Source organism: Hordeum vulgare, chromosome 3H, assembly GCF_904849725.1.
Source record: "Hordeum vulgare subsp. vulgare chromosome 3H, MorexV3_pseudomolecules_assembly, whole genome shotgun sequence".
NCBI classification, from domain to species: Eukaryota; Viridiplantae; Streptophyta; class Magnoliopsida; order Poales; family Poaceae; genus Hordeum; species Hordeum vulgare.
The window spans coordinates 455,782,292-455,803,969 of NC_058520.1; the positions used below are offsets into that span (position 1 = coordinate 455,782,292).

General features: G+C 43.1%; 2 protein-coding genes across 2 annotated transcripts; one reads left to right on the forward strand and one right to left on the reverse strand.

The window, feature by feature from the left end:
• The first annotated feature begins 13,066 nt into the window (after positions 1-13,066).
• Positions 13,067-14,876, forward strand: LOC123444228 (60S ribosomal protein L28-1-like). Its single transcript, XM_045120888.1, has 4 exons — positions 13,067-13,168; positions 13,576-13,733; positions 13,835-14,001; positions 14,560-14,876. Exons 2-4 carry the CDS (start codon positions 13,586-13,588, stop codon positions 14,674-14,676), a joined length of 432 nt encoding a protein of 143 aa, XP_044976823.1. The 5' UTR covers positions 13,067-13,168; positions 13,576-13,585; the 3' UTR covers positions 14,677-14,876.
• Positions 14,877-15,909: 1,033 nt separating this feature from the next.
• LOC123444227 (anoctamin-like protein Os01g0706700) lies at positions 15,910-20,516 on the reverse strand. Its single transcript, XM_045120887.1, has 16 exons — positions 20,190-20,516; positions 19,956-20,025; positions 19,751-19,866; positions 18,840-18,966; positions 18,665-18,765; positions 18,455-18,546; positions 18,252-18,356; positions 17,883-18,152; positions 17,613-17,745; positions 17,429-17,542; positions 17,199-17,269; positions 16,975-17,105; positions 16,735-16,817; positions 16,532-16,639; positions 16,299-16,457; positions 15,910-16,168 (listed from the first exon to the last, which is right to left on the reverse strand). Exons 1-16 carry the CDS (start codon positions 20,388-20,390, stop codon positions 16,058-16,060), a joined length of 1,992 nt encoding a protein of 663 aa, XP_044976822.1. The 5' UTR covers positions 20,391-20,516; the 3' UTR covers positions 15,910-16,057.
• Positions 20,517-21,678: the final 1,162 nt, after the last annotated feature.

Consider the following 21,678-nt stretch of genomic DNA (forward strand, 5'->3'; position numbering starts at 1 on the left):
TGTCTTATGATATTGATGCTTTGAAAGTTAGATGTGATCCTCCCAAGGTCAACTTGGATGAAACTTTGAAAGCTATTCGTGTCTCCATGAATGAGAGCAAAGAAAGAACCGCCCAAATTCGCGCTAGGCATGAATGGTTTAAAAGGGTGCGTTCTAGTGATGCAAATCACGAAGATCTTAAAGTGCATGGTGTGTCTCCTCTTGAATCTTTGTTTTCGCGTGTCAAACCTATTGATGGAGGGGCTGGATATGAATCCACTTTGGTTGAAAAACGCCCCAATGATTCGGAGTCCACCCATCTTGATGATAAAGGTGTGGAGAGTGGAGTAGAAGAAATCAAAATTTTGGGTAGTAATGAAACTCCCACTTTGGATTTCAAGGAATTCAATTATGATAATTGCTCCTTGTTTGAATGCATTTCTTTGATGCAATCCATTGCAAACTCTCCACATGCTTATAGCCAAAGCAAAACCTTTACCGCGCACATCGTAGATGCTATGATGAAATCTCTTGAAGAGAAGCTCGAATTAGAAGTCTCTATACCTAGAAAACTTCATGATGAGTGGGAACCTAATATCAAAATCAAGATTAAAAACTATGAGTGCAATGCTTTGTGTGATTTGGGTGCTAGTGTTTCCGCGATTCCAAAGTATTTATGTGATATTCTTGGTTTTCATGATATTGAAGAGTGTTCTCTTAATTTGCATCTTGCGGATTCTACTGTCAAGAAACCCATGGGAAGGATCGATGATGTTCTTATTGTTGCAAATAAGAACTATGTACCCGTGGATTTCATTGTACTTGACATAGATTGCAATCCTTCATGTCCCATTATTCTTGGTAGACCTTTCCTAAGGACTATTGGTGCTATCATCGATATGAAGGAAGGGAATATTAGATTTCAATTTCCTTTAAATAAGGGCATGGAGCACTTTCCTAGAAAGAAAATAAGATTGCCCTATGAATCTATGATGAGGTATACTTATGGTTTGAGCACCAAAGATGACTATACGTGATTCCATCACCTTTTGCCTAGCTAAGGGCATTAAACAAAAGCGCTTGTTGGGAGGCAACCCAACGAATCTATCCTTTTTCTTTCTGTTTTGTGTTTTCCACACTTTCATAATTCTGTTATGATTGTGTTTTTGTGTTTCTTTTTGCGTTTTTGCCAAGCAAAACCGTTATGATTAGTCTTGGGGATGATCGTTTGATCATGCTGGAAAAGGAAGAAACTTTATGATCACTAAAAGAATTTTCATTTTTTTATGTAAGAGCTTTTGAGTTTATTTTTTTTCTGCTGATTGCTATGCAAATTCTTCAGACTATCGTAATTTTTCAGAATTTTCGAAGTACCATAAGTATACGAAATATACAGATTCTATTTTTGTTGTGTTGGTTGCTTATTTTGATGAAACTATGGATAGTATCGGGGGGGATTAGCCATGGAAGATTGAAAATATAGTAACCCAACATCAGCATAAGTAGAATTTAAGTTTGCTACAGTACCTAAGGAAGTGGTGGTTTGCTTTCTCATACTAATGTTATCACGAGTTTCTGTTTAAGTTTCGTGTTGTGAAGTTTTCAAGTTTTGGGTGAAGTTCTTATGGACAAAGAGATAAAGAGTGGGAAGAGCTCAAGCTTGGGGATGCCCAAGGCACCCCAAGTTGATTCAAGGATGCCGTAAAAACCTAAGCTTGGGGTTGCCCCGGGAAGACATCCCCTCTTTCGTCTCCAATCCATCGGTAACGGTAGTTGGGGCTATATTTTTATTCACCACATGTTATGTGTTTTTGCTTGGAGCGTCTTGTATCATCGAATTCTTTTATTTTTGTTGTGTCACAATCATCCTTGCTGCACACCTAGAGAGAGACACATGCACTCACCGTGATTTTGTCGAGCTTCACTTATATCTTTTGGTAGACAATTCAGCTCACATGTGCTTCACTTATATCTTTTGAGCTAGATACCGTTGCTCTATGTGCTTCACTTATATCTTTTAGAGCACAGCGGTGCGTGGCTTGGTAGTTGATCTATGCTTTGAAAGTAGTCTCAAAAGGGGTAGTTATCCAAAGGGATACGGAAACTTCCACCTTCATGTGCATTGAATAGTTAGAGAAGTTTGATTCATCTCAATTAGTTTTGAGTTGTGGTTTTGGTAATATTGAAGTCATGCTAGTAAGGTGTTGTGGATCTAGAAATACTTGTGTTGAAGTTAGTGATTCCCGTAGCATGCACGTATGGTGAACCGCTATGTGATGAAATCTGAGCATGATTAGTCTATTGATTGTCATCCTTTGCGTGGCGCTCGGGATCGCGCGTTGGTTTATACCTACCAACCCTACCCTAGGAGTATGCGTTGAATGCTTTGTTTCGATTACTAATAAAACTTTTGCAACAAGTATATGAGTTCTTCATGACTAATGTTGAGTCCATGGTTTAGATGCACTTTCACCTTCCACCATCACTATCTTCTTAGTGCCGTGCAACTTTCGCCGGTGCACAAAACCCACCATTAGCCTCCCTCAAAACAGCCACCATACCTACCTACTATGGCTTTTTCAAAGTCATTCCAAGATATATTGCCATGCAACTACCACCATGAGATGTGCCACCACGTCTACATTGCCATTGCATGATCGTAAGATAGCTAGCATGATGTTTCCATTAATGTCTATGCCATGCTAGATCATTGTCACGGTACACTACCGAAGGCATTCCATATAGAGTCATCGTTGCTCTAAGTTTTGAGTTGAAAGTGTGATGATCATCATTGATGAAGCATTGTCCCGTGTGAGGAAATAAAAGAGGCCAAAGATGCCCACCAAAAAAAAGAGGCCAAAGAGCCCACCAAAAAAATTATGAGAGAAAAAGAGAGAAGGGACAATGCTACCACTTTTCCATACTTGTGCATATTAAGCACCATGATCTTCATGATTGAGAGTCTCTCGTTTTGTCACCACCATATAGCTAGTGGGAAATTTTCATTATATAACTTGGCTTGTATATTCCAATGATAGGCTTCCTCAAAATTGCCTTAGGTCTTCGTGAGCAAGCAAGTTGGATGCACACCCACTAGTTTTCTTTAAGAGCTTTCACATACTCTTAGCTCTAGTGCATCATTTGTATGGCAATCACTACTCATTCACATTGATATCTATTGATGAGCATCTCCACAGCTCATTGATATGCCTAGTTAATGTGATCATGTTCTCCTTTTTTTGTCTTGCAACCTCCACCACACTCCACACCACTTATAGTGCTAAAACCATGGCTCACGCTCATGTATTGCGTGAGAGTTGAAAAGGTTTGAGAAAGTAAAGGTGTGAAACAATTACTTGGCCAATACCGGGGTTGTGCATGATTTAAATTCGTTGTGCAATGATGATAGAGCATAGCCAGACTATATGCTTTTGTAGGGATAACTTTCTTTTGGCCTTGTTATTTTGAAAGTTCATGATTACCTTGCTAGTTTGCTTGAATTATTATTGTTTCCACGTCAATAGCAAAATATTGTTTTGAATCTAATGGATCTGAACATTCACGTCACATAAGAGGAGTTACAAAGGACATCTATGCTAAGGTAGCATGAAAGCATCAAAAATTCATTCTTTATCACTTCCCTACTCGAGGACGAGCAGGAGTTAAGCTTGGGGATGCTTGATACGTCTCAAACGTATCTATAATTTTTGATGGTTTCATGCTGTTATCTTGTCATCTTTGGATGTTTTATGTACCTTTTATATATTTTTTGGGACTAACTTATTAATTCAGTGCCAAGTGCCAGTTCCTGTTTTTTCTGTGTTTTTGGCTCTTTTCAGATCTGATTTTGGAACGGAGTCCAAACGGAATAAAATCCCTGAATTAAATTTTTCCTGGACGGAAGAAGATCAGGGGGCTTGTGGGCCAAGCCAGGAGGGCTACATGGAGCCCACAAGCCCCCCATCCGCCACCAGGGGCGACGGTGGGCAGGCTTGGGGCCTCCCTGGCGCCCCTGACCTAGATCTTTCGCCTATATATTCCCTAAAATGCAGAAAAAATCAAGGGATCTACTAAAATACTTTTCCGCCGCCGCAAGCTAACGTTTCCGCAAGATCTCATCTAGAGACCCTTCCCGGTGCCCTGCCGGAGGGGACTTTGGAGTTGGAGGGCTTCTACATCAACATGATCGCCCCTCCAATGACTCATGAGTAGTTCACTTCAGACCTACGGGTCCGTAGTTAGTAGCTAGATGGCTTCTTCTCTCTCTTGGATCTTCAATACAAAGTTCTCCATGATCTTCATGGAGATCTATCCGATGTAATCCTCTTTGGCGGTGTGTTTGTCGAGATCCGATGAATTATGGATTTGTGATCAGATTATCTATGATATATATTTGAGTCTTTGCTGATTTCTTATATGCATGATTTGATATCCTTGTAAATCTCTCCGAGTCTTGGGTTTTGTTTGGCCAACTAGATCTATGATTCTTGCAATGGGAGAAGTGCTTGGTTTTGGGTTCTTACCGTGTGGTGACCTTTCCCAGTGACAGTAGGTGCAGCAAGGCACACATCGTGTAGTTGCCATCAAGGGTAACAAGGTGGGATTTGTCGTAGATATGAGATTGTCCATCTACATCATGTCATCTTGCTTAAGGTGTTACTCTGTTCTTTCGGACTTAATACACTAGATGCATGCTGGATAGCGGTCGACGTGTGGAGTAAAAGTAGTAGATGCAGAAAGTATCAATCTACTTGTTTTGGACGTGATGCCTATACATATAATCATTGCCATAGATGACGTCACGACTTTGCGCGGTTCTATCAATTGCTCGACAGTAATTTGTTCACCCACCGTCTACTTGCTTTCATGAGAGAAGCCACTAGTAAACACTACGGCCCCGGGGTCTATTCACACCTATCGTTTCCACTTTTGCTTTTACTTTGCTTTGTTACTTTGTTGCTTTCAGTTCTCACTTGGCGAACAATCTATAAGGGATTGACAACCCCTTCATAGCGTTGGGAGCAAGCTTTTTGTGTTTGTGCACGTACTTGTGATACTCCTTCACTGGATCGATACATTGGTTCTCAAACTGAGGGAAATACTTACCACCGCTACGCTACATCACCCTTTCCGCTTCGAGGGAACACGAACGCAAGTCCCCAAGGCCGCGGGGAAATCCTTTGCGTATTTGCCTAGGAAGTCCCTAAAGGCGTAGCTGTAGCAGAATGATTCCTGGTGTCGTTGCTGAGGAGAATCAAGACAAGAACAGTCTCCCGTCAGCACGTGTTTGTGGCACCGTTGGAAGGTCTTTTGTTGCATTAGCATTAGCGCTGTAGTGTAGTTGACCGACGCTGGTTCACGGAGGGTGATTTCTCCTTCACCACCTCCGATAACGACTCTGTCATACAACCCATCAAGCCTGGTCCATCGAGGGTGATTCCTCCCTGGGCACCTTGATGATTACATCATTCAGAATCCATCGAGGGTGATACCTCAGATCCCCCTGATGTTACAGCCGCACAGTTACTTGACCTTGCTACTGGGTACATGAAAGGTGTGTTGCGGGTGGATTCCCGCATGGCTATGATGGGGCGTGGCCGGGCATTCTGGGCCCTTGCCACACATTCTCAAGACGAGGCGACGGGACCACATATCGTGGATTGCTGATCGTCGCTGCAATGTTAATTAAAATGCTAAGGGGATTTGGGTATTTGATCTGAGTTGGTCGGGAGACCTTTTCGCACTAACCTTCACGTGGGATGAATTATGGGTTCTCGACATCGTGGTATCAGCCGAAGCTCTTCATACGTCAACAATGGAGCGGCGCATGCCCGAGTGGTCCAGATAAGCATCGTTCTTGCATAAGAGGTGTCGGGACTAACATCAGCCACCCATACATCATGCAAGAGCGCAAAGGGTGATGGGCCCATGACCCCTGCACGCTTAGATTTAGACCGACGGGCTGGCCTCTATGTTGGTCCTAGGTAGGGCTGCGACATGTTGATGTTCCGAGGCCGGGCATGACCCAGGAAAGTGTGTCCCTCCAGAGTTTATCAATCGTGTTTGGTACCGTGGTGCACGCCTGCACGGAGGAATATTAACTATTAGAATAGTCGTGTCCACGGTTACAGGACGACTTGGAGTTGTGCCCCGATCTTATACAACTTCAATTGTTACTTAACTGGAATGTTTGCTTTGGGATTGCTTTATCGCAGGGAGTCAAGGAAGAATCTCTCGGCGTGACCTTAATGAATATTGCTGCAACAATATAACTATATAATTGTGTTACTTGCTCTACTCTCATCTATTGCTGCAAGACGCTGAAGATGCTAGTCTTCGATAGGACTAGTCCCTTCCCTCTATTCTCGCATTGTTGCAGTTATTCCACATGTAACCCCATTCCTTTGATACTGATGCATATTTAGTATAGTTCTGATGTCAGTCTTGCGAGTACATTGGATGAGTACTCATCGTTGCTTTGCTCCCCTTTCCCCCCTTGATATGTTGTTGCAACCAGATGATGAAGCCCTGGAGATGGTGTGTCCCGTCGACGACGTCTACTACCCCGATGGTGCCTACTACTACGTGGAGGCCGCTGACGACTAGGAGTAGTTTAGGAGGTTCTCAGGGAGGAGGCCTCGCCTTGTTAGATCGATGTATCATTTGTGCTAGCCTTCTATAAGGCATTATCCTTGTTTTATGTCTATACTCAAATATTTGTTGCTTCCGCTCACTCATGTGTTTCTCGAGTTTCTGTATTCTAGCCCTCGAGGCCCCTCGCTTGTAATATGAAGCTTGTATGTTCTTATTTGTGTCTTGAGTTGTGTTGTGATATCTTCCCACGAGTCTTTGAGCTTGGTCATACGCATTTGCGTGTATGATTAGTGTACGATCAAATCGAGGGTGTCACAAGTTGGTATCAGAGCCGACTCCATGTAGGTAGCCCCCTTTCCAACTCCTTGGCCTAAGTTGAGTCTAGTACTTGAAAAACTTTACTAACATTGTTGTCTGGCTTACGGGCTCACATCTCAATCGGGTGGTATTAGGATCTTTTACTCCTTTTCTATACTCTCGGTTCTAATTTCTCTTCTCTTTCGAGTTAAAGATTTTACTAACTCTAACTCTAGGTTCTCGTAACTAATTCCTCCCTGGGAGCCCCTCATCCCAGATGATGACTTGATTCATGAGAAGACTATGAAAATACTCTCCGATGTTCTCTCGCGAACTTGTGCTCATTGCTTTTGCTATTTCCCTTCCCCCGTCAACCCCTATGGATGACTACATACAAATATCGTTCATATTTTCTTTCCAGTTGCTCTTGTTATACAAGGTACAACAAATTATCTTACCGGGGATTTGTTCATCCTCAATTGTCATGGGTTTCACAAGTCCCTCGAATTACTATTCGATCTTCCAAAATCCTCAGTAGCCTATTGTTCATGACCTTTCTCACCTGCTTGCATTATGGTTAACTCCATATGTCTAGCAACATTCATTAAAATCCTTTCTGAGTTTCCCTTGATCTTACTGACTCAACCTTTGTGTGAATGCACACAATCATGAGTTGACCCTCATAAATTATCTTTCCGGCTCAAACGTCTTCTGGACAGGAGCTGGTTCTCGGCAAATCAACCTTGGTTGATTGGCCATGTAAGTCCAATTCATCTTGCTTGTACTTGACCGGTGCATCTGAATCTGATATGCCAACCTGGAAATCATAAATTCCTTTGGTATTTCAGTATCGATATATTTCATATGTTTTATAATGTGATGCCTTGCATTCTATCTCCCTCTGGTTGAGTACCGATACTCAGATCGGGTCCTTTCTGGATCGTCATACCCATTTGTAAGAGCACAATTTCTCCTATGTAATTTTGGTGGTTGATGACGATATGCTTTCAGAGAATTATCAGGTGGCACAAGACGGTTATATTCCCCTTAGTAAGTAAAAGTGAAGACAGTGCTTAGCTATTGATTTAGGGTTGGTAGACTTGAGTCATAGATAATCTCGTACTATCAATAGGGGATCCATGTTTGGAAAAGTTGGGTGGAACACTATCTCTCATTATTCTCCCGATCCCTTTTCTGGAGCAAAGGAGCTACCCTGATTAAAGTGCCCAGGAAGTTCACAAGTGGTAGTACCGCCCTGGTGAGCCATAGTACCGCTCTAGTGGTAGTACCGCCTTGGTGAGCGGTAGTATCGCTCCAGCGGTACTGCCGCCCACCAGAATCGGGCCTCCTCCGCTTGTTTTTCCTCTCTGGTGGCAGGGGGGCTTTTTTTATTGGCCGAGCGGAAGTACCACCCAAGGGGAGCGATAATACTGCTCCAGCGGTACTGCCGCGCCCACTTCCACTTATTTTTTTCTCTTTGGCTTCCTACCTCCCTTCGTCCTGGCTGAGCGGAAGTACCGCCCAGGGGGAGCGGTAGTACCACTTAGTGTGGCCAGTAAGGGGCTCGTAACGGCCTGATTCCCCCTCACTATAAATAGGGGTCTTCTTACCCGAGGAGACCTCGCCTTTTTCCTCTCGAGCCTCATTGTTGGTCCAATATCTCAAACTTTCTTGATCTCCCTCCCTAGCCATCAACTCTTGTTGATTCTCTAGGGTTTGGAGGAGAATGCCCTCCCTCACACTTCCACCAAGAGAAAAGTTGTTCCCCCATTAATCCCTCGCGGATCTTGTTACTCGTGGGTGTTTGAGCACCCTAGACGGAAGAGGTCACCTCGAAACCATACTCCATTGCGGTGAAGCTTCGTGGTCTTGTTGGGAGCCTCCAATTAAGTTGTGGAGATTGCCCCAACCTTGTTTGTAAAGGTTCGGTCGCCGCCTTCAAGGTCACCACTTAGTGGAATCACGGCACCTCTCATTCTGTGAGGGCGTGAGGAGAATACGGTGGCCTTAGTGGCATCTTGGGGAGCATTGTTAGCATCATATAGGTTGCTCACTTACTTGCATATCTAGAGAACCTATTTTTTGCTAAAACTAGTTTGTTTAAAGGAAACTTTAAAATTTGTTAGTTGCCTATTCACCCCCCCTCTAGTCAACCATATTGATTATTTCAATTGGTATGAGAGCCTCGTCTCTTTATTAAGGGTTTCACCACCCAAAGAGTATGGTTGACGGCGGGGACCGGGTTGGGAAGGTGCCCGAGGGAGCTGCTGCAAACTCGGTCACCTGAGAGGAATTAAATGAGGTCATGTCCACATTTAAATCCTCAGTGTCTATCGAAGTCAAAAACATGCTTAAGGATTTCCTTGATATTTACAAACCGCCTACTGACCCGTTGTTGGTGGCTAATCCCACATCTTCGGATACGGGGGGCAATTCCGAAAAGGAAAATGCTAGTAGTGAAAAGGATAAAACACCTCAAGGAACGAGTGGGGGAAATGCCTTTGCCTTAGTTCCTCCTCCCATGGTCTATGGAGGTCCGGTCCACCCACCACATATTATTAATCTAGGTCCTCCACCAAAGCTTGTTAAGAATGATTTTGCTAACTGGGTTTTTTGTACCAAGTCTCACTTGAACCAGAGCTCAACACAACTTTGGAGAATCATTAAGTAGGGGTGCTACACGCATGATCCAAGAAACCTCGCGCCAAGAGAAGAGGCCGGCAATCAGCTCAATCATTCCACCTTGTTCATTCTTCAAGCAGTTGTACCTATTGAAGACCTTCCTCACTTGCGTCCCTTCACTCATGCCAAAGATTGTTGGGAGCACATCATCTCCATGTACAAGGGAAGCTCTAGCATTAAACGGTCCAACTATGAAGTGGTTCCTGATGAGGCCAATGAATTTGCTATGATCGAGGATGAGTACCCTCGTGAGCTATATCGAAGAGTTACAACTCTTGTTGTTGCTCTTCAGGATCATGGAAGCAAATATGTGGATGACACTTGTATTAAGCGCAAGTTTCTCAAGGCCATCATGCCTTTTAACAAGTCCATGTCCTCCGTCATCCGTCAAAGGCCGGACTTTCATTCCTTGTCCTCAAGTGATATGTTGGATGAGTTTATTGCCATGAACATTTTGAACAAGACCGCTCACAATGCTCTAACTCGAGTTCAACGGTCAATAAAAGACTCCCCCAACCTTTCTTTGAAGGCCAAGGCTGCTTTGGAGGAAGATGAGGAAGACGAAGAAGAAACTTGTCCTGAAGACACCAAGTATGCTTACCACGAGCACACGGCTCTTGCATCAAGGCAGTTTTGGGGCAACAAGAAAAACTCAAGGTCCAACTTCTCCAAGAACAACTCAAGTGGGTCCAAGGGAAAGCAACGCATGAGAACTTGCTACAATTGTGGCAATGTGAGTCACTTTGTGGCAGATTGTCCCTATGAGTAGAGGGAAGACAACGGTGGGAAGCTCATTCGCAAAGACAAGACCAAGTCTTTTCCAAACAAGAACAACTTCCCCCAGGAGGTGCCCAGAAGCTGTTGGTGGCTCAAGAAGAGTACCTATTTAATGAGGATGATGACGATGAGACAAGTGGTGAGGCAATGGGAATGGCCACGGTGGACATCGCATCCTTTTCTCCAAGCAAGGTGTCTCTCTTCAAGGCCCCCAACGAGAATTGCATTGCCAAGTGCCTGATGGCCAAGACATCCAACAAGGTAACCCCTAACGCTCAAACTACCAACATCAAAGCTACCATTTCCGCTACCATGGATAGAAGAGATGAAAAGGAAGAGGTAGAGGAGGAGGAGAATTCCTTTAGTAAATTCATGATAAAACTCAAGGGTAAGTCCAAGAAGCATTTTGTTGCTCTCTTGGAACAACTCGGAGAGGCTAATGACCTCACTGAATCTCATGAAGAGACTATCTCTACATTACAAGGTCATAGTCGTGACTATGCCAATGAGATTGTGGATCTTTCTATTGTGAGGGAAAGAAGCCGAGGAAAAAGAGGCCATCAAGAAAAATTCCCTCGCTCCCGTCGAAGGGGTGAAATGAACCGAAGATCTAAACTTCGAACGAACTTGTTTCTCCACCTTGAGTCTAGTGGCAAAGTCCCGAAGAAGAGATTAGCCATCTAGGAGGAGATGTCACGAAGGATTGGATGGGCTCGGGGACATGACAGACGACACCATGGCCGATGGGAGGGGTGGGTGGGAGGAGGTGGGAGAGCCATGGTCGCAACCCAAATGATGTTGATGAGAGCCACAAGAAACTTGACATGGTGTTTACAATAAAGTTGCTACGACACATTTCATCTAGTTTTTTCTTCTATATTTAAAGCTATCATTGTATTTCAACTACTTTTCATGGCAATTTTCATTAATTGACAATGGAAATTTTTAGTAGTTAACCATGATAATTTTAATTCATGGATCATGGTAATTTTTAGTAATTCATCATGGAAAATTGAGCTTGTAGATCATGACAATTTTAGTATTTTGAACATTTTTTTGTATGAACCATGGCAAATTTTAGTGCATGTATCATGGTAAATTTAAGTAATTCACCATACCAATTTTAGTTTATGGTTCATGGCAAATTTGAGCCATTCACCATGCATTTTTAAAGTAATTAACGACATATTTATTTTTACCTATGAACCAGGTCAAAATTATTTCATGGATCATGACAAATTTTAGGAATTCATCATACCAAGTTTAGTTTCTCAATTCCTTATTATAACATGTCAAAATTTACTTTAAACGTGGAACAAAAGGTAGTTGAAATATATCATGGTAACTCTAGTGTAATCATGATGACAATTTATGTGTAATAGACATGACAACTTTTAAACCAAAAAATCATTGAAACATATCGATATGAGATCTAGTTTCTAGTTTCGAAGATCTCGTCGTGACAGATTTAATGGTGAAAATGTTTTTTCAATCAGATTTTTTATTTAAAATATAAAGCATTTTAAAAACTAAAAAACAAAACATTCCTACTGATCACTGTCTGCTCAAGCTTATCAGGAACTGATTTCGGTTCAATCTTTGCTTCTAGACCTGGACCTTGATCATCAGGCCTCTGACAGATGGGTATGGGGAAAGGATGCTAAGGTCTACACAGCCAAGAGATACTATGCTCAGGTTCATAGCAATATTATACCCAACCCTTTACTCAACTGGATCTGGAGAAGCTGCTGTACTATGAAGATTAAGATGTTTGCCTCGATGCTCATCATGGACAGGCTGAACACTCAAGACATGCTGGAAAGGCGTCACTAGAAGGTCTCTGATTCTAACCTCTGTGTTCTATGCCATGCTCGAGTCAAGGAAGACAGAGATCATTTATTCTTCAACTGCCTTTTCAGCACCAGGGTCTGGAATTACCTACAGATCACTTGGCAGGGTTCATCTATGTGGAGTGTTTCTGTTGAGGCTAGAAAGGACTTCCATAACCCTTTCTTTGCTGAAGTGGTTTTCACTGCCTGTTGGAACATCTGGACTATCAGAAATGCAAAAGTCTTCAACCAGGAGCAGCCAAAGTTCAGGAAATGGAGATCTGGATTTATTCATGGCATTTCTCTGTTAGCTCATAGAATTAAGGCTAGTTTCAGGGATGATCTCCTTAAATGGATTTCCTTTTTGCCTCCTTGAGGTTTGTAATCCTTTGCTACTTCCCCCCTTTACATTCTAAAACTCCTCTTGTACATAAAGCTTTCATAGATGAGAATAAAGGAAAATGGCTGTGGGGGGTTTTCCCTACAGTAGCCGGTCAAAAAAAAAACATTCCTACTGACATCATTAGTTTCATCACTTATGCATTCATGTGGTGATATGACCCAATCTATGATCACAACACATGTGATGGTTATTGACGTCCATAAAGAATCAACCTTTTTAAGACAATCTCGTAAAACTTTTATTAAGTTGTCACAACGTTTATAAGGCCTAATAAAAGATCATCGGATTGGCCTAACCAAGCATGACAACAAATCCCTAGAGAGAGTGTGTGCTTTGCTAGATTGTGAGCTTTGACAATCGAGCTCCTAAACTCATGAGAAAAAAAGACAAACTAAAATTGATTTTTAGTTTTTTTAGACAAGTTTTTTTAGCCCAGGAGAACAGCTCAGCCCACTCCAGTCCGGCCCATAAAGCAGTCAGCCGGGCCTAGGGTTTACGAGCGCCGCAATACTATAAAAGCGAGCCCCCAAAACTCGCCCTGCTACCGCAGCCGCCACACACGAACCCCGGGACGAAGCAGATCGGCGGCGCGTCACTCCAGTCACCGGTGAGAAGAAACCTTCCCTCCTTTCCACGGTCTCCGCGCCTACGAGGCCTCTCCATCAACTCCCAATTGTTCAATTTGCTCGCGCAGTCCCGATCCATTCGTGATTTGAGGCGCAAGCGATTTAGGTTTATTGGTGAAATCTCTAGTGTTCCTTGCTACGCTTTTGAATCGTATATGCCATACTGTCCGAATCATTTGTACGGCGTAGTTGATGTGTTGGAAAGCAGTCAGCTGATTTATTTTTTCAGATCGGTATATGTTCGTCTGCTCAACTGCATCTCGTCCTACAGCACTATAGATTATCTTAGGTGCAAGAAATATGGCGCCTGTTGGGGTCGTTGTTATGGCGATAGTGCTTAGATTTCTGCTCGGCTTCGTACTCAGTGGTTGATATGGGATTTTTTTAGGTGAGGATAAATGGCGACGGTTTCGGATTCTCTGGTCTGGGAGCTGGTCAGGAAGAACAACTGCTTCCTGATCAAGCAGTTCGGCAACAGCAACGCCAAGGTTCAGTTCAGCAAGGAGCCCAACAACCTCTACAATGTCCACTCCTACAAGTACTCTGGTCAGTAGCTGTTGCCCTCGCCTGATTGGTTGAATTTCAGATGCTATGGGCGTCTCTTCGTTCACTGACAGATAGGTTTGGTGGCTGGTGTGATTTTTCAGGCCTGGCAAACAAGAAGACTGTGACGGTGCAGCCTGCTGCTGAGAAGGAGATGACTGTGGTCCTCTCCACAACCAAGTCAAAGAAGCAGAACAAGCCTGCGGCCTTCACCCACAAGACTGTCATGCGCAAGGAGTTCCGCAAGATGGCCAAGGCTGTCAAGAACCAGGTATTAGCATTAGAACAGCCTTATTGCTCTTTTATGTTGAGTTGTGATGCTGGATGTTCTAGATTATAAGTATCCTAAATGACAATTGGTATTGGAAATGTTTAGGTTGTAGGTGAAATATAACTGTTATGCTAGACTCCTGAGTTTGTACAGTCTGATCTATAATTTTCTGTAGGGACTGTGCTGCAGGTGTAAATGCTTATAATCAACTGTGAAACCATACTGTACTCCATAAGCTGGCACTAAAATTCTAAGAATACATATTTACTTGTGATTTGTAACTTTGTGTGTTTGTATCTCGTGAGTGAAGTTTCACCTACAACAGTTTGATCCTTGATGTGAAAAAAACTTATTCGGTAAAGATTTAAATGTTGAACCAGTATGCCTGCTATATGCCTGTCTTGTAAATTGTGCTCCTACATGTTTGTTCTTGGTTTTCTATATTACTAGTTGGAAAATAACATACGGTGAAGAAATGCTGCCTGAGATGTTTCTCTGTTAAACCATGTCGCCTTCATTTGTATTTTTGATCTAATGATAATTCCTCTTGCTTTCCAGGTCAGTGACAACTACTACAGGCCTGACTTGACCAAGCCTGCTCTTGCAAGACTGAGCGCAGTTTACCGCAGCCTCCAGGTTGCCAAGTCTGGTGTCAAGAAGAAGAACAGGCAGTAAGCACTGAGGGGCTAGTGAGCTTATTTTGTGGATGCGTTGGTTTATGTTTCCGACTTTTTAGATTTGTTCTAAGAGTATGGAGGTTGAATATGATGAATGGTGTGCTTGTATACCGGCACAAGTATTCTCACTAGGTTCTATATCTGTACCCATGACTGTTGCGAAGCCTCTTAATCATTTCCACCACTTTTGGCTTTCCACATTGATCTTTATTCTTGAGCTGCTTGGAGTGATGCCGATGCTTGTTTTTCTGAACTTATAGAAGGGTATATGTGTGTTTGGTTACTAGCATGCAACTTGAATTTGTACAACCTTTGTCTTCTATATATCGACTGTGCTACACGGTTTCTTCTTTCAAACTTTGAATCATTTGGTTCAATTATTCCGTGAGCATCCCAGGAAATTTAACGCCACGGAACGATTTAGCAGTCAAAAATCTCGGTCATATCGCGTGCACGTGCGATTGCGAACTCGATCTGCACAGCAGAAAAGTAGATTCCTTGGACGCGAAACCTTGGCATCTTGGAAGGAACCATGGAGCCAAACCCACTCTTCACAAGCCGTGCGGGACACCCGCATCTTTGCCCGTACCGGTATAAAACCCAACTCCCACCTATCCACAATTTGAACGAAAAAACCAAGACACCCGAGGCATACCATGTCAGTAGGTGAAGCCGTCGTTCAGCAGCAGCAGCGCGCGGTTCGACCGCATCTTGTCCGGCCTTGCCGGCGGCGTGCTCGCGGACACAGAGCCTGACAAGCTCGGCGCCTGGCCTGAGAAGGGCGACGGCTCGTCGGAGCGCGGACGGCGAAAGATGATTTGGCTGGGCTGGACAGCTGATGATGCTTCACAGCCATCATCAATCCAGGAGCGACACTGATATGACCGGCAACCACCCACAAGCGATGGCCAACAAGATCCATCTACAAGCGACGGCCAACAAGATGCCGCTGAAGATTTCGTTAATTCACTCATTTATTAGTTCGTTGTATGTCACTCTGATCTAAGTCTCTCCCATTCCTAACAAATACTCCTGGAATAGAAGCTGGGCAGCAAATACGATACCTGTGAATAACAATAAACAGCAGCAAGCACGTTTTTTTTTTTCTCTCAGCAAATTGGCGGGCAAACTTTGCACTGTTTTGCACTGTTGTGAACCGTGGTGCTCAAAATAATACTCGCACCACATAGGTATCTCGCTTGCAAGGAAACCACCCGTCAAACCCTCAAAATGATGGGCAATTTGCCCCCACCCAATCTCCTATACATAATGTAGCAGTATATACATTTTTACCAATCAACACCAGGACGTCAGTAACTAGAGCACTAAAATTTCTACACTACCTACACGAGATTGACAAATCTCTGCTCTATCATAAATCACTCCCATTTCGTATCCAGTTTTGAAATGCTCCTCAATAGTTGCTGAGAGCAGACAGTCTGTGCCTGAGCTACATACCGCACTCGATTTGCTCTCACCCATGCAGGCTCCTAATTGTTGAACAAGAAAGAGAGGAGAAAAGGCCCACATTCAGTAACTAAGATAAATTCGTGCCGCAAACAAAGGCATTGGCACAGATACCACCACATATACACAAATCATAACGGTGAAGAAAATCACCTCAGGGACAAAGTGCGAGAAGCCAAACTTGACTAAGAGGAGAGCATGCTCCATTATAAGGATTGCCGCGAGTCCTGGCTCAATCCGCCATTTACCCTCCTCGTCGTATAGACAAACAAGAAGCAAGCAGTTGGTGCAGATTGCCATTACGATCAGGAACTGAAAAGAGTAATATTGCAATGAACATCGAGACGTGCATGTGCCATTAGCAGTAGTGCAAAACAATAATGAACCTGGAATATGTTCAACCACGCTCCAATTGTGGCTGCGGCACGGGGAACAGGTCTTTTCAACATGACTAACAACTTCAATGCATCCACTCTTATTTCAGTTACATTGTTCTGTCATGAAGATGATTTCTTAAGAACTATAACATGTGCAACTAAGCATATCAAGCATGAGTATATGACTGTAAACTGTCGTCATAACCACATACCAGAGCAGCAAAGCAGAATATCAATGGAAAGGCGCAAGCAAACATCATGATCATCCCAAACTGAAGAGCTAGTTCAAGAAAATCTGCAACAGATTCAACACCATAAGAACAAATGGCATTGTCTTTGAAGAATACAAAATGCCATTTTTAGATCAGCAAAAGTGACACAGACTACATATAAACCAAATAATATGCAAACTACCATAGCAACTGAGTACGGCGACTACTTATTGTTATTACCATCAAACAGACCATCTTCGAGCTCTGCTCCAATGCTTGCAGTATAAGAGAGTTTTAAATATTCTTTCTCCACTCTTGTTGATAATCGAACTGACTTCCCTGATGGTGATTCTCTCTCTTGTCTTTTCTTGCTACAAAATGATAGGGGTTTCTTACATTCTTCTATTGGCCTGGAAATAAGAATAGCAGGAGTGCAGGACAAAGAATACACAGGCAAAACTTACCGAACAGCACTGTACTTTTTGTAGCTGTATTTGAGATAAGGAATAGAATTCTCAATCAGATTTTCCAACACCTAGAAATTTATATATATCATCATAGTGTACATCATCATCATACCTGATAATGAAACCTCTGTTTCTAAATATAAAACATTTTCGCAGTTTAAATCGAACTGCCAAAACGTCTTACATTTAGGAACAGAGGGTGAACTTGCATTGCAGAGTGCAAATACCTGAGACACGACTAGACGCTGAATAAGGACTTGTCGGAGTCTCAAAATGTCACGATAAAGGGAAGCATGGTAAAACAACCCAATATATGATTGCATGAAGTATAGACCGAAAACCTGCACATGCAAAAGGAGTAAGAAGCTTAACTTAAAGCATGAACCAGCTTCGTTGTGTCATAGTGTTTACCTTATAAATCAAACTGTCAGCACTGGACTGTTCTCCTTGGTTGTTTTCATACTTTATTAGAATGACAGACACCTTTCCACCTATCCTTGTATAATACTGAATTGCAACAAGATATAGTGCAGTCAACACATACCTAAAAATTGAAAAAATAAAGCAGATCAAATTGGCATAGTCAATAGAGTAACCGCTACTCATGAGAAAAACTAGCTAGCAAGTCATTAGCACAATTTGATGATAAATGAACTACATAGATCACGGTGTCATTCTTACCTCAGTGCCTCAGTTTCAGTTTTTTCATACAAATGAGCATAGGCCAACTCAAATGGCAGCTGAAGACAAATAATACCCAGAACAATAATCGCATTGTTCCTAATTCTTAGAAGGACACCGGACCACTCATTTCTTTGCAATCTCCTTTTCTCAGCAGGCTCATCATCAAATTTCTTTTCCTCCACACGCTCAACAGAAAGATAATGCCTTATTGGTTCCAGTTCGTTGGCCGAAGCTTTGTATTCAGCAAATGAATAATTAATGCCCCATCTGCTTTCAGGCGACATATGGAAGAAAGAAAGGTTGTGGTCAGGAACTTGATCAACACGAGCTTGACTAACAACTGCATATCCTGGAATTGGATGGTACCTAGCAAGAAGTGCTGAATTCTTCCTTTTCCAAAATTGCAAAAAGAAGACAGCCCAAGAAATTACGAAGATAAAGAAAGCAGGAAGAACCAGCCACTGCAATGACCTGAGTTCAAAGAGCAGAGGGGAATACTTATTACTTAGCTGACTGTATTAGTTATATTTGTACCAAGTTTTGAAAAGGAATCACGGTAAAATGCATACCCAAAATCTATAAGCTGAGTGGCCAGTCCAGATACGGCTGGAAAGAATAGCCAACGCGTATACATTCCTAGGAAAGCAAAATATGTTGCAATCTGCAGTTCAAAAGTGGGGGGTTTACGGTCTCAAAAGTAATTCATTTATTGACTTGCGTTAGATAAATGGTCCAGAAACAAGATACAGTAGCAGCAACGTCCTGTCATGCTGTTCTACCTTGGTTCCAAAATAGGAGTAAACTTCATCAATAGGTTGCCATGTGAAGTCACGCCAGTTAAGTGCCCAATTTCTCAGGAGCTGTTTCCTTTTAACTTCCTCTACAGGCAAAGTAGTGTTAGCTAATGCTACGAATTTTACAAATATTTGTATTATCTTAGGTTAATTTATGTACCATGCAAAGGGAAGACTAGCTTTACAACTCCTTCATCTTCGAGCCTGCGCAATAGTGACTCGTTTTGTTTCCAGTAGAACTCTTTATCATCAAATTTGAGAGATATTTCAGAGTTGGTCTTGTTCACCTGCATGGTTCAATAACAACACCCTATCACACAAGGAAATCTGAGATTCCATATCACAAAAACCAAAATGCTATTCAGATTGGGAGTATGCTTTAGTATCCACACATCATATCAAACAAATGAAAATTTAAGTGGACAATCCTACTTTCTATAGCTCATATCTCAAATGTGCATATATTGTTGTCCAGCTGAGGTCTTCGGATGAACTATGCATTGGTTGCCATATCATTCAGAAGAGACAAATATCAAATGCAGAAACCAGACAATAGAAACAGATTATTTTGCTTTAAATCTGGGCACACAATGCTATGAACAAGGAAATTTCATTATTAAGAAAAAAAAGTTTCGTTTGTAGTTCAACAAAGCACTGCTATCCAAAGAATCAGGTCACAGAAACAAAAGTATACTAGAATGCATCCATATGTAAGATGTATATATATAATTAAAAATGAATGTGGTTCCTCGTACTTAAAGTGCACTCCCTCCATTTCCTTTTTACTCCGCATATTAGGTTTGTCTTAAAGTCTTTGGAAGTTTCACCAAGTGTGTAGAAGAAAAAAAACATCAACATTCACAATACCAAATCAAATATCATCATATCGATCATGGAGTATATTTTCATATTGTATTCATAATTATGGATGTTGATAATTTTTAATATATATTTGGTCAATTTTTAGGCTTAAGAGAAACCTAATATGCGGAGTGAAAAGAAACGGAGGGCGTGCAACTAAAATCTGACATAACGAGGAACGACATCAGCTATACAAGAGGTTGTACTCACAATGCCGTATATCAAGTAGCGGAAACAGGTAAACCGCTCTCGCCAGCTAAAGAGGGAACCATCAGGCTGCCTGACGAATGCTGCCACCTGTTCCCATTCGAACTGAAGCTCCATTCCTGAAGGAAGATTAACAATCAGCACATGAGCACATTGCCGACCCAACTGATGCCCGCATCTCAAATAGTTAGCGCATTAGTTGAGTTACCGATGTAGGTAAGCTTCTTCATCTGCATCTCAGCAGCGGCTCTGCCCAGAATCCCCATGGGCGCAGACAGCTAAATTGGAAAAGCAAACCACGGCCACTATAAATCAATTTGAGGAGTTGGTAACGGGAGCACTTTAATCTCTGGGTTTTCTCTCGGAAATCGCCTCATTAGTTGGAATTAGGGCACCATGGCAAACCGAATTCAAAAAGGGAAAAAGGCAGCCCCGCACTGACCTTGATGAACTCGGCGAGGACGCCGCGGACGCGCTCGACGAGCAGGCCGGCGCCCTCGAGGTCGCGCACGAGGCGCGCCACGCAGTCGTCTCCCGCCTCGGCGGCCGCGGCGCGCGAGAGCTTGGGCACGACGATGCCGACCTCGAAGTCCGTGGCCTCCTCCCCTCCCCCTCCATCCCCTCTCCCTCCCCGTGCCCCCATGTCCGCCTATCAGGCGCGGTGGTGGCGGCGAACGGCGACGGGCGCGAGGAAACGGATCCGCATACGGGAAGGGAGAAGAGGGGAGAACGATGGCAGCGCAGAGGAGGAATAAACAACGAAATCGAGAGGGGAAAAAATGGCGTTGGGAACGGCGGAGAGAGAGAGAGAGGCGGGGGGCAACGGATTAGGAGGGGCACCGGTTTCCTGCACTTAATTCGATTTTCGACTTGATTAACAAGCGTTGGAAAAATGAGAGAATAAATAGTATAGCTTGATTAGCAAGTTATTTAGTAGAATTAAGCAAGGCGCGCCGGTGCCTGTGGGCGTTAATTAAGTGGCAATTTCGGGGGTGGGATTTGAACGGACGGGGGAGAGAGAGAGGGTGGGAGGGAGATTGGGAGGCGTGCGTGCCACTGACTGGCAACAGCGCGGAGGAAGTGATTTTCGAAAGCTGTGGGTGTGTGGGGCCGTTGAGTACGGGCCTGTTGGTGGAAAGCGAATGACAGGTGGGCCTTGTTGCCAACGGGCCACGTGACCTGTGAAGTACGGGCGCGTGCAGGAGAGACCCCCTTTTTTTTTTTCCTTTCCCTGCGCGGGTGGGAGGCGACCGATGAGATGACCAGGCGGAGGTTTCGACGGAACGGCAACTAGTTTAGGAAGAGACAGTGCGGCTGAAAGAGGAGCCAGCTGGTTCTTTCGGCCTGTCCGTCCCTGCGAGTGCGAGGAGTGGCGTGTCGACGTGTCGGGAGCAACTTTCGGTTTTGTTTTGGTCGTCATGGTAGATGGTATTGCTATCAGCTATGCTTTGCTTTCGGACGGACGAACGGATAGCTGTCTGTGTTGTCCGAACCCCACGTGAGGATAATTTTAACACACGATTTTAAACGGATGTCCATTTTATTTGGATTTCGTCCGTTTAGGATGGAAATAGGGTCATGCCGCCCGGATCTATGTTTGCACCGGTCGAACTTCCAAGGCGCGGTCGCATCTTCGTCCACATCTCGTCCGCATAATATTTTTATTATTATTTTCATCAAAGTTTTTTTTGAACATTGGAATACATTCACCAAATCTTGTCTAGAATAGCAAGAAAGAAAAACAAGAACTATAAAAATATATTTTAAAATATATTCAACTTTCATAACTTCACCTGTAAGTTGGGTTAATGCTTTCTCGATGCATTTGTTATTGATTTGCGGAGTCTTGATTTCGCAAACTTCTTTCTTCTTCGAGTCTAAAGAATTAAACGTTGCTTCTTCACGTCTAGTCTTATCTCTATCATGTAGAC